Source organism: Gopherus flavomarginatus, chromosome 6 (assembly GCF_025201925.1).
Source record: "Gopherus flavomarginatus isolate rGopFla2 chromosome 6, rGopFla2.mat.asm, whole genome shotgun sequence".
Taxonomy (NCBI): Eukaryota; Metazoa; Chordata; order Testudines; family Testudinidae; genus Gopherus; species Gopherus flavomarginatus.
This window is the reverse complement of record NC_066622.1, coordinates 132746606-132759812: the sequence shown is the minus strand read 5'-3', so window position 1 is coordinate 132759812 and position 13207 is coordinate 132746606. Positions and strand designations below refer to the sequence as shown.

Sequence of the window (13207 nt, the reverse complement as noted above, 5' to 3'; positions counted from 1 at the left end):
GAGAAGGAGTAGCAGCAGAAAGACAGATGCTATCTTTGGCTCCAGTGACGCAGGTAGCCCATGCATGGAAATATGTCACCATACTTTACAGTGTGGGTGTAATGCAGGGTTCGTAATTAACTCATATACTCTTCAGGCCTGATCCATATCCGACTGAACTGGAGAGATTCCTGCTGATTTCAATGGGAGCTGAATTAGAGCCACAATGGGGAATAGGGCCACAACCAGTAATGTCTCACCTGCCTACATCAAAAGGTAATAGCACACGTTATTCACAACACACGCTGTCCAAGCATCAGTACAGACTGGCAGGGAAAAGATATGGAGGGGGAAAAGCACTATAAGGGAAAATAAATCTATTAATAAAGACAGAAGGGGGTGAAATGAATGATGATGACTTAGAAACAGGTGGTACACCAAATATTTTTCTATAAATCAGTCTTTAGCAGAAAAAATACAAATCTAGACCATTAGGAAATTTTAAAAAATAACTTAGATGTGCTTTTTTGCAACTTCCTTGCATTTCTCTAGAAAGGGGGGATAGTTCAGTGGTTTGAGCATTGGCCTGTTATACCCAGGCTTGTGAGTTCAATCCTTGAGGGGGCCATTGAGGAATCTAGGGCAAAAATCTGTCAGGGGATGGGGTGGATTAGATGACCTCCTGAGGTACCTTCCAACCCTGATATTCTATAATTCTAGTCAAGTCCAATAGAGGGGTAGCTGGGTGAAATGTAAGGGCTGGTGTTAGGCAGGAGATCAGACCAGAGGCTCTAATTGTCCCTTCTGGCCTCAGACTCTGTGAATCTATGCTGTATTAAGAGAGCTCTGAAAAGCAATTCCTTTGACAATATGAATATATACTGGTGGAACTGACCAAACATATCCAAGCTGCATGATTTTGATGAAATGTTTTGTCAACATTTTAAATTTTGACTAAAAAACCAAAGAGATGAAATTTTCAGTGAAAATTACATCGTGTTTCAGGCATGACTCTATATACTAGTGAGCTAGCCTGGATGATATGGATCCTTGGGCATTTAAGGGAATGAGCGAAACAAACTCACTGTTTAACTAAGAGCAAGTCAAAAAAAATTGTCCCAAAATTGGTTCTCTTTTGTTGGGAAATTTTGAAATTTGAATATTTCCTGTCATCTCTACAATAGTAGTACTCATCGGCTTCAGTCCAACTCCTGTTTGAGTAATGCAAAGCAGACGTACCAAGGCGGAGGATCTCACCTAATTATTCTATACACTGTCACCCTCACACACTCCACTGAAGCCAGACAACCTTACACATGACAAACACCCTTGCCCCAAACACACCAACTTGACCCCATCCCAGCACCAGTACACATGCTGCAAACACACAGCAGACACTCTTTGCTAGATGCTGCTGTCTTCACCCCAGCACAGAGTTTACAGGATTTCTACTTGTTTTTAATTTGCCTTTGGAGTTTCTTTCTTTCTGTTCTTCATCTCCATTTAGCCCCAAACACTTATTGTTTGCAGCAGTTCTACTAGGAGATTCACGCTGGATGGCTTCCAGCTCTCCTCCAGCCAGAACATCAGATTTCAAGGGATGTTTGTGCCAGGCTCAGTGTCAGCCAATATTCTTCCTATCTAGGTAATCAGCAGATCCGACGCTACCAGTCTGATCACATTAATTTCAATCCCAGTTCCTACCATCTGTCAACCTAATAAAACAAAGACTTTTCTTTCCCCCCTGGGATGTAGGACATCTTTATGTAATGCAGTGAAACCACTCCTTGAACTGACAGTAATAAGAGGCAACAGCCTTTCCATGGGCTGCCAAAGTTGCAAATAGATTAATAGTGAAGATCTCACAAGGATGAGGAAATGGCATGCCTGTTCCCCTGCAATTCGTCTACATTTATACAGCACCCGTTCAGGCTTTCTACATGGACATCCCAAGGTGGTTTCCAGTTTAAGGATATTCAAAGTCAGTCCAGCTCCTGGAGTTAATACTCAGGTAAAAGTGCCTTCCCTTTTACAGGGACTCAATATTATTCAATGGATTTCCTCCTGTAGGGTGGGAAACCACCTGTAGGACACCTAGGGAGAGAATCTCTCCCTGCTCCAGCCCCTTTGTGCCATGCAAATGAGCCAGAGTGTCACAAAGGGGCCTTAAAAGCCCAGGTTCCATCCAGGGGAGGATTCCCACCCTGCAGGCACTGCAGAAGACAGCTACTAATCTGCCTTCCAAGGACACCTTTGCAAGGTCTGGCATAGGGAACTGCTAGGGGAGGGTTGGGGTGGGGCTTCAGCAGCTCTGTGGAGATTCTGGGCCCTTCAAGGTGGTAGTCATAACCTAGATAGATGCTCAGGGAAGTCTACGTAACACCAGGGGCCATTCCAGTCCCCAGAGCATCCCAGGGTCAGGAGGGTGCTACAGGTGGCTTAAAGCTGCCATTCCTCCCTCGCCCCCTTGACTGTGCGTTCTGGGCTGTGACTCTTAGAGGTGCAGCACAAAACCCCTCAGCCTTGGGACTCTGTGGCCCTAGGACTGCACCTAGGTAGGGTGTTGTGTGTTTTATGTGATCACTAGATTATGGCTTTTACAGTTCCCACTGCAGGAATTCTGGCTGAGCCAGCTAAAATTCCTCCTGGGGGTTCCCAGGTCGTGAATGCTGTAGCAACCGCAAGGTGCCGTAGAGCTGTTGAGTTTGGCATGGGCTCCCCAAGTGTATGGTAATGTTGAGGCCAGATCTTACATGGAGGTACCTCCTTCACCCTTGAACCTCCTTGTACCTTCACTTTGAGCCTACCTTGTACAACACTTCAAAATGTGGGCTCTTTGAGGTCCTTGGATAAAAGGCATTGCACCCGTCCAAAGTTATGTGATGGTGTTCAGCCATATAGTGTCTCCATTAATCATATTTGGGGTACAAGGTTGTGTGCGTTCATCACAAAAACAATGTTACTGGAACAGCGCGAACTCTCAGGATGGGATTGCATCATTAGCACTCGCGACATACCTCATAGAGGTCGATCATCACATTACCCTCCAGCCCTCGGCTACTCTTGACATTCTCCAAGGCGAGCGTGAAGTAGACCCCTCGGGTGTCAGATATATAAAGGTTGTAAGTATCATTCTGGTTCCACTCCTGAACAGCTGCAAACACCTGATTCTCATCCGTGCTGATAACGTGCATATCCTGGGGAAAGGACACAGAGGCATGTTATTGTAGGACAACTCAGTTGTATCAATTCCAGGGTCAACACAGGTTAATTCCTGGAAGATCAAGGGCTGTATTCATTCTAGAATCTAATCAGAAATTGTAGACAACTTTCTTGCAAGTAGCATATTCCCTCGTCTGCATATTTTGCATGTTCTCTCTTCTGCCTGTATGCAAAGTAGTAATTAACTGCAGAGGTGTTAACTAAACATTCACATGGACAAAACTTTTAAGCACATTATTGTACAGCAGCAGTTTGTGAGGAGGGGCGGTGTATAATATCAGGTGGGTTTTTTCCCCCTTGCTACATCTTAAACATGAAATGTAATTGAAAAGGAAATCACTGTACATTACTGAGATAAGATGAGACAACAGCCACGTCTCATGCATTTTGTGGCAGTTCAGCGTCCCTCAAAAATGTACAGATGCCAGAATTGATAGTAAAATTCTATGGCCAATGATGTTACTGATTAATTAATTATATTGCCATAGCACCTAGGAATCCCAGTCAAGGATCAGACCCCAGTGTGCCACACACTGTACAAACGTATAACACACAGATGACCTCTGCCCCCCAGATGGAATTGATGAGAGGTTCTCAAACTTCATTGCACCGTGACCCCCTTGTGACACCAAAAATTACTACACGACCCAGGAGGGGGATACCAAGGCCTGAGCCCACCCAAGGGCTTCAGACCCAGGCAGGGGGCCTGTAACCTGAGACCCATTGTCCAGGGCTGAAGCCCTCACGCTTGGGTTTTGGCCCTAGGCCGTGGGGCTCAGGCTTCGGCTTCTACCCCAGGCCCCAGCAAGTCTAAGCCAGCCCTGGTGACCCCATTAAAACAGGGTTGTGACCCACTTTGGGGTCCCAACCCACAGTTTGAGAACTGCTGGAATAGATAATAAGAAGGCTTCCTTCTGGCCTTAAAAATCTATGGAGAAAAAAAATCTAGGTTTTCTTGGCACTGGCTAACCCTCAAAAGGTGGGGACATTCCCTCTTGCTCTGGACCAACATCCCAAAAGTTGGTTGCTTATTTGAAACTTAGCCAAACTTTTTGATCTGCAAAACTGGGAACTTTATCAGAGATGGATTTCTTTGGCTATGTATTTCCTCTTGCTTCTGCTAATGCTATTAATAGCACAAAAATAAAATGTCCTGATGGGTTTTCACACTTCTTGCTGCAACATAGAAGTGTGAAAAACAACCGGGAGAAAAATTCCAGTTAAAACCATTTTTTTAGTATATTCACAGCAAATGTCAAGTAAAGGTTAAGCTCAGTTCAGCTCAGCTGGGTCCTCCACCCCTAGAATTTATATCTGAGGGATGAATATCCACTTTGACTTGCTTAATTACATCGCAGTAATGAACATCTCAAAATAATCTGGTATTTCAAGCAAACAGACTAGATTACATTCTGAGATGATGTAGAAGATGGGATAAATCACAATGGCGTGCAACGATTTAGGGTGTATCTCTATGGCAAAAACGGTGTGTTTGTAACTGGGGTTAGCTAACTTGGATTAAAACAGCAGTGAAGACGCAGCAGCTCAGTTTTTAACTCAGGTTAGCAACTCACATTTTAACTTCGAACCTGGAGTTAAACTCTAGCTGCTCAACCAAAGTTATAAACCACATCCTCACTGCTATTTGAATCTGCGTTAACTATTGTGGGGTAGCTAATCCAAGTTTTTCCCCAGTGTAGACATATACTAAGAGTCCCTTATGTGTACACACACAGACACTCGCACTAGGAGTCACTCAGCCAAATTCAGAGATAATGTATTACTGAGGTTGTGAGTAGAGCTGCTCAAATACTATTTGGCAAATGTACTCTTTCAGAAATGTCACCATATTTGATTAAAGAGTTTATTCACCCAATACTGATTTTTTCCCCTATATCTGGCCAACTTTAGGGAACGCTGAAGGCCATTTCATGAATGCCAGTGAAATAATCAGGTCACTTGTTCGCTAAAAATTTTTCTTTCTAAACTGCGGTGAATCTCAGCAAGTAAGAAAATCCAACGAAGGCTACATGAATCTAAGGATATGTCTAGTCTGCAAGCACAGGGTGCGAGTGCATTTTTAGTAGACACACGTGACTAGGTTTAATCTAGCTGTAGAAAAGCTGTGGCAGCTCATGCTTTAGTCAGGGCTGTCCAAGCCCACTCAGAACACTGGGTAAGTACTTGTGGTGCTAACCCGCTCCGAAGCTTCATCACTCTGGTGCCCAAGCAAGGTAGATTAAACCTAGCTTGGGTATTTCCACTAAAGCTGCATCACACCCTGTGATTACAGTCCAGATGTTCTAATAGTCCAAAGGAGTGTAAATAAAGTGAGTCTAAATTGGTATAACATACACATTACAGAGGCTAGAAGGAGGTATACACTATGTCAGGCTATATGTGCCTCTGCATATGTCTGTTGTCCTATATATGCCTGCACAGTGTAAGCACATGATGGACAGGGGCTGACACACATATATCAACTTTGCACTGTGTTATGCCAAACCCTTCTTTGGACTCAGTCAGAGAGTTTCCCTAGAGGCAGCACAGCATGGTGGATTGGACATTAACATGCAGTTCCAGTGCCCACCCTTCTTGTCTTTTCAAAGACAAGAGAAAGAGCAATGATTGGGTGTCTAGGAAAGGCTAAAGGCCAAAGCTTTCTGAATTGTTAACACAACACGACTGCCCTTTTCTCGCTTGGTCGGGGATCTTTGCCTTTTGGCAAGTTTAGTAGCAGGAATGCAATATCTGATTTATCCAGTCAATTGTGGTCACTGTCAGCTGTTTTTAATGTTCTGTATTTTCAGATTTCTGTGGCTATTGCTTCCTCCACAGAGCCACAGAGACTCAGCACTGATATAAAATGGATGAACAGGACCGATCCTTTCCATCATTATTAAACTTGGAACTATATACACAACTTGACTATATGACAATCACATTGCTTTGTCTGCCTTCATGTTTACAGCTGGTGAGTAAGCTACTCCAGACTCAGCACAAGTTGGTGGCCGGAGATTTAGGTATGTCTAGAAATGGGGTGAGTTTAAGTGGACTGCATCAATGAAATGTTGTTAGGTGTACCTGTGCTATTCTGTGATGAACTCTGATCCAGAGATCAGAGGTCTCACAGGTCATGATGCCATAGTACAGAATGGGAAGGGCAACCAAAGGTTTCCTCTCACTGTACCAATTAATGTGCCTTAACCCAGTCCCAGAGGTACCATCTCCAAGAGTAAGACAAACTTATTAGGTAAGAGCAAAGTAAGAATTCACGGCCTATTCAGCCCTTTGCTCAGACAGGTAATCAAAGCGTTAATTATTGGCAGCAGTGATTGTGAGTTTTATGGCATAAACTCTGCCCACAGGAGCTGGACTGCAACCTGTCAACTCATGTCACCAAAGCTACCAGCCGTCAGGTGGCAACTTTCTTCCCAGGTCCAAATTTGAAAGAGGTGACAGATGCAGAGGTGAAAAAGTCTGTATTCCATTCCTCAATCCCACAAGCCATTCGAGAGCTTGGCATTGGCAGCACTGCTTACCATGTTTGGGCCCGATTTCTCAGTTGAGAGAGATTAAAGAGAATCTAAGCACAGAAGGAGCTGTTTGTTTCAATTCCTTTGGCTAGCAGAGCACTTTGTACATTTTTAATAAAGGCAGCTCTCCTGCTTTGATCGCAGCATCGCAAATATATGCATTTTCTTCTATTAGCTCCTTCCACACCAAATGTAGCTCTTCATCTTTTGAAGATGTTATGAGATTCTAAGGAAGCACTTTTTCTCCTTAAATATCACACTCACACTTGGATGAAACAACAGCATTTACTGTTCCAATTCCTATTTCATTTACAACAGGCTAAAATTAATTATAACTTACTTTCCCCAGCTTTCCATAGATCTCAGAGAAGATAGACAGATAGAGAACTAAACATGTAGTGGGAACACAACTCAAATCAACTATCTCATCACAGATGGTCTCACCTAGTTGCAAGTGGGAATTCTAAGGGTCATTTTGCAAGGGCATTACAATCACTTGTCTGAAAAGATTCCAATTATTTTTTTAAACATTTGTTTCAAATAAGCGCTTATTTAATAGAATGATTGAATATCAGGGTTGGAAGGGACCTCAGGAGGTCATCTAGTCCAACCCCCTGTTCAAAGCAGGACCAATCCCCAATTAAATCATCCCAGCCAATGATTTAGTCAACATCTGTTCTGCCTTGATAGGATAATTCCTCCTGGTTCTGTAGAATGCCTGGAGTTTCATTCTATGTAAGAATACTTGGGCCAAGATTTGCAAAAGCAACTAGAGATTTTGGGGTTGGGCTTTTCATTGGGAAAAAGGACTTAATGTGGGATGGGAAGAGACATTGCCGGGGATGTCATCCCCCAATCCACACACCCAAATCTGCAAGTCCTTTGTGGGTAAATTAATGCTGACCAGGTAAGTTGTAACTAACATCGATTCGCTTACACATGTTGGGATCTCCCTGTTTTTGGGAAGTTCAGGAGGATTCCATGGCATGGCAGCCCCTGAGGTCACCACAGCAGACAGCCTTGTACCTTCATGGATCCCTTTAAAGACCCACCCACATCTCAGGGGGAATCTACAGGTTGAGGAGATGGGATCCAGAGAGAATGCCAAATGCCACCCAACCCAACCACAATGGAAGAGTTCCAGGAAGCTTGTGAATTTAGATAGTCACTGCCCCATGTAGCAGTTACCCACATCTAGCCCTAAACATCTGATTCCAGATATAACTTGGAAGGCCATACTCATTGATAGCCACTTAGCAGGCCACGCAATTGAATGCTAGTAAGGCAGATGACATTGTTCTCAGAAAGAAATAAAACTCTTAAGAATGAGGTTCCCTTTTGTTTAAGAAGATGTTTGAAGTCCGGCTGCAAAGCACTGACCTCTTCTGAATGGAACTTTTTTTCTCTCTCCAGACTGACACTTTTTAGATAGGTCTCTCAAAAACCCAGCTCCATAAGTAAGATACGGAGCAGACACAAAAAACATCGCATAAAAAGTGACCCATACGGGGGTGGGGGGGAGATTTTAAGGCAAACTACCTCCAATGGTGTTAATTGATTAAAATTAAACAGCAATTTAGGCAGACCTGAGCACAAATCTACATTTCATACTGATGTCCTTGACTGACTGAAATGCTGACACAGTCATAGGCTCTTTTCCGTTTTCAAATATTCTTTAAAAGCAAGTTTTGTTAATTAAAGCTCATTCTGAAGTTACTGCTTGGTAGCAGTCACCTCTGAACTGATTGGGATCTGTGTGTGTGAGTGTGAATATATCAGCAATAACAACATACCTTGGGTAAAGAATACTTTGGCAGCTTCATCTGTGCAAACACGCTTCTCCTATAGGACACGTAATAGTGCGGCCGTCCTCCCGATGTTAACTGCAATATAAAAGTGAATTTTATAACCAGGGTTATGATCATCATCCTTCATTTTTCTTTGGGGTGGGAGGAAAATATTAGGCAGGTTGCAAAGGTGAATGAAACTGTGATAGCGACGGTGATAGCGAGGTGACAAAAATCTGTCAATCAAACTGTCAATGACTGAAATTGACAGTCAGTGCCACAACCTGTCCCTCTTGTTTGTAAGTAAAATCAGAGGGTGAAATTCTGAGTGAAATCCTGGCTAGCGGAAAACTTCCATTGATTTCAATGGGGGCATGATTTCACCCTCTGATTTTATATCCATATTGCAGATTACTATGGTCACATGGTTAGATCAGCAGATTGCAAGGTAGGACTCACGGGTTCCATTTCTAGCTCTGGCACTGACTTCCTGTATGACTTTGCACATCACCATACTTCTGCATCTAAATAAGTGGCCTGACATTCAGACTAGCAAAGCACCCACAGATCCCAAAGTCAATCGGCCTTTGAAAATCAGGCCATTTATATAGGTCCTGAGCATGGACTGAGGTGCCTGACTTTTGCAACCCAGCTTTGAAAATGCTGGAGTTCAACTGCATGTGTTCCATTTTTCCCCACCCGTGAAAAGAATCTGATCATGTTACCTGACTCACAGGGATGTCATGAGGATTAATCAGTCTTCAGAAAAGACTTTGAAATCCTTGGATGGAAGGTGCTAATATAGGTGCAAAGAACCAGTATGTTCTGAGCTCCTCAGAGCAGAACTTAATGTTAAGAATGGTCTTACAAAGACTTTTTGCAATCGGGAGTGTTTTAAAAGGCATTATAGCTAGTGATTCAAAAAGAGTGGTCATGATTCACAACAGATAAAAGAAATGAAATTATGACTATCTTTCATAATATTCATCTCGAATTCATTGATTGACAGCTAGTATTGACAGCAAAAGTTGTCCACAAGCACAAGTTTTTGGTTTGTTTGTTTTTTCCTTTCAGCAACTGTAAGTTATCAAAGATAGGGAATTTTTTCTTCAGTTTTTTAGGCAGCTGGAAAAGTCAACCATTTACTGATTAAAATGAAATCCTTTAAAAATTAAATATAACATACTTCTTTTCTGTCTTTCCCCAACTGATCTCACAGCACAGTACAAACAGCAACAAATTAATCTTCACAATACCCCTGGCTGCTGAGGGTTTTTATAGGTTGTCTCTTCACACAACCATTGAAATGCCGCCAGCTCTAGGGTGGAATGCAGCATATATTAAAAGCACAGAGTAACGCCACACAACTGCTGAAAACAGGAAATTGAATTCCACTGTATCCTACTTAAAGAGAAGGATGATTTGAGAAGGTAGAATGTAACTATCCAGCATGGAATTAACATGCCTATTGTCACCCTGTGCACCCTGGGATCTGGCAAGAAGCCACGTCCAGCAGCACAGCACCAATACAATGATATCAGAGCAATGCTTCAGTTATGATACTGAAGAAAGATTCCCATCGACTAAGCCGCCCCTGCCACTAGCACCAGTACCTGATTTGCAATCAAAGGGTATGTCTACTTTGTGGACCTGCTTTAATTTGCATTACCTAACACATAAATGCTAGTATAGACACCTCCCCTGTGTTAGTTAAATCCTAGCTTAAACCACAAATGCTTGTATTCTGGACCAGACCATCTAAACAAGCATTTACGGCTGTGTTAGTTACCTGAAGTCAATTAGCAATCAATTAACTCAAGTTAAAACAGCAGCACAGACTCATGTCCAGACCAACCCCAAAAGGATCAGGTATCCCCTCCAACAAGTCAGAAATATTGAAGGTCTCAGAAGGTATTCTGAAACCAGATTATTTCCAGTTCACGTACACTGTCCCTGCACGTTTTTTCGCCAACTCTCTTGTTAAATAGACAGAGGCAGCAGGATAATGAAACCCATGGCTGTTCAGATGCATTCTCCGGCTCTCACCTACAACAGAGATTGGCTGAATACATCTCATCTCCATCCTTGTCTCAATAATCGTAGTCCATGCATGACAATAATGGCTGATTACTCTCCCCAGTCCTTCCCCCTATCACCTCCTCCCCTCTTCTATTCCTTTCTCTCACTCAATAAAAGCCTTGATTGGTCTACTGCACTTGTGATATCAAGTGACTGGCACATCAACTTAAAGCCGAGTGGTGCAGGGTCTACTCCTGGAATGCATGATGAGGCTGGTTGATTGGCAATGAGGATTATTCCAGTACGCATCCTGAACGCTCCAGGCAGCACCTCCATGGCCTCATGTTGATAAGATACTTGAAACAGAGTCAGAAGGAACCAATTAGCATTCGAATGGGCTGATGCACTCTGTGAAGCTCCCTTATGAGGCACTCCGGGCTGGTCGCTTGGTTGCGTGTGTGTGTGCATATGTATATCTAAGGAGTGAGGGGCAGGGAGGAGAATTACTTGGAATCAATCAGAGAACACATGTTCCACACCTGAACAAACACATAATCGTCCTGCACAATCAGGGAGTCAGGGTCAATGTAGCCTGGAAATGGTTTGCTCCGGGTGGCTTCGGTGCAGTTCTGCATCCTGCAGGTGATGTACTGAGCATCTGAAATCGTAAGGACAAAACAAAATAATGGTCAGTTATAGGACACAGACCTCTCCTAATGCTGCAGTATCAGCGACAGGCTCTTGCTTTCCTCTCCATTCACCTGACCCGTTCCTTCATTACTGATGCTGGTTTATTTTAAAATATGCCCCTGCAGAGCTCTGGGTGCTGTATATTATTTATTTATAATGTGGTAGAGCTTAGGAGCCCTAATCATGGATCAGGACCCCCACAGTGCTAGGTGCTGTACAAACACAGAATAAAAAAAGGTCATGCCCCAAAAAGCTTACACTCTAATTAAATCAAATCTAATGTCAACTAATGAATCAAACATAGACCTGAGGTGCAGACAGGGCCAGATCCTCAGCAGTGCATAAGGAGCACACAGTGCATCTGAGCTCTATGCTCTTCAAGATGGCTACAAGTAACCCCCATGCCCCAAACTACCCTCCTGGGGACATCTCTGTACCAGTGCCAGAGCTGTGTATTTACCCTCTGGCTGCCCACAGGCCCCAAGATGCTACTCCAGTCCTCTAGCACTGCTCATAAACTCAGACTTTAAGGTCAGAAGGGACCATTATGATCTTCTAGTCTGACCTCCTGCACAATGCAGGCCACAGAATCTCACCCACCCACTTCTGTAACAACTCCCTGTCCTATGTCTGAGCTATTGAAATCCTCAACTTGTGGTTTAAAGAATTCAAGGTGCAGAAAACCCTCCAGCAAGTGACCCTTGCCCCACGCTGCAGAGGAAGGCGAAAAATACCCAGGGCCTCTGCCAATCTGCCCTGAAGGAAAATTCCTTCCCAATCCCAAATATAGCGATCAGCTAAACTCTGAGTATGTGAGCAAGACTCACCAGCCAGACACCCAAGAAAGAATTCTCTGTAGTAATTCAGATCTCACCCCATCTAACATCCCATCACAGGCCATTGGGCATATTTACCACCAATAGTCAAAGATCAATTAATTGCCAAAATCAGGCTATCGCATCATACCATCACCTCCATAAACTTATCAAGCTTAGTCTTGAAGCCAGATATGTCTTTTGCCTCCACTGATCCCCTTGGAAGGCTGTTCCAGAACTTCACTCCTCTGATGGTTAGAAACCTTCATCTAATTTCAAGTCTAAACTTCCTGAGGGCAAGTTTATACCCATTTGTTCTTGTGTCCACATTGGTACTAAGCTTAAATAATTCCTCTCCCTCCCTGGTATTTATTCCTCTGATATATTTATAAAGAACAATCATATCTCCCCTCAGCCTTCTTTTGGTTAGGCTAAACAAGCCAAGCTCTTTGAGTCTCCTTTCATAAGACAGGCTTTCCATTCCTCAGATCATCCTTGCAGCCCTTCTCTGTACCTGTTCCAGTTTGAATTCATCCTTTTTAAACATGGGAGACCAGAATTGCACACAGTATTCCAGATGAGGTCTCACTAGTGCCTTGTATAATGGTACTAACACCTCCTTATCTCTACCGGAAATACCTTGTCTGATGCATCCCAAGACCATATTAGCTTTTTTCACAGCCATATCATAATGCCCCCTCTTTCCTGGGCGTAACAGCTATTGTATTCCCCCTATGTCTCTGGTATGGTGGCTCTAGGGTGGGTAAACTGGCTTTGGCTAGTCTAAACATGGACTGTAAAGCACAAAGCCCTGACACTAACTTCCACCCTTTTACTCTTCGGTTCCTTATACCCAGCTTGTGGCAGCATTGCTCAGCATTATAGCTCATTTGCCTTCAGGGCCGGCTGTCAAAGCGATCTTGATCTCACTTCATAACACTCTTCCACTCTAAGGTGTTTAGGATGGAGGCCGCATCTGAGGACAGTGGTGTATAATGCCTACAGCCCTGACTGTGTAAGCTTAGCCCCATGCCTAACTTTAAGCCCATGACTAGATCCGCAGAGTTCTAGAGGACTACCCACACACACCTATGCGCTCTAATGGGATCGTGGGGAGCCAAAAATCCCTACCACGTTATAGCTGAAACCCCATTATATT

At 43.5% G+C, this 13207-nt stretch overlaps 1 protein-coding gene across 5 annotated transcripts in view; it reads right to left on the bottom strand.

Moving 5' to 3' along the window:
• Positions 1-13207, bottom strand: part of LOC127053391 (VPS10 domain-containing receptor SorCS1-like) — a 481836-nt gene that overhangs the window by 134341 nt on the left and 334288 nt on the right. For all 5 annotated transcript variants that reach the window (XR_007775021.1, XR_007775022.1, XM_050957982.1 and 2 more), the window contains 3 exons: positions 11083-11201; positions 8531-8620; positions 2997-3176 (listed from right to left, as the gene is read on the bottom strand). Coding sequence is in view for 3 of the 5 variants with exons in the window: in XM_050957982.1 (XP_050813939.1) it covers positions 2997-3176; positions 8531-8620; positions 11083-11201 (389 nt within the window). In the remaining 2 variants the exon portion in view is untranslated. The remainder of the gene's footprint in view (positions 1-2996; positions 3177-8530; positions 8621-11082; positions 11202-13207) is intronic.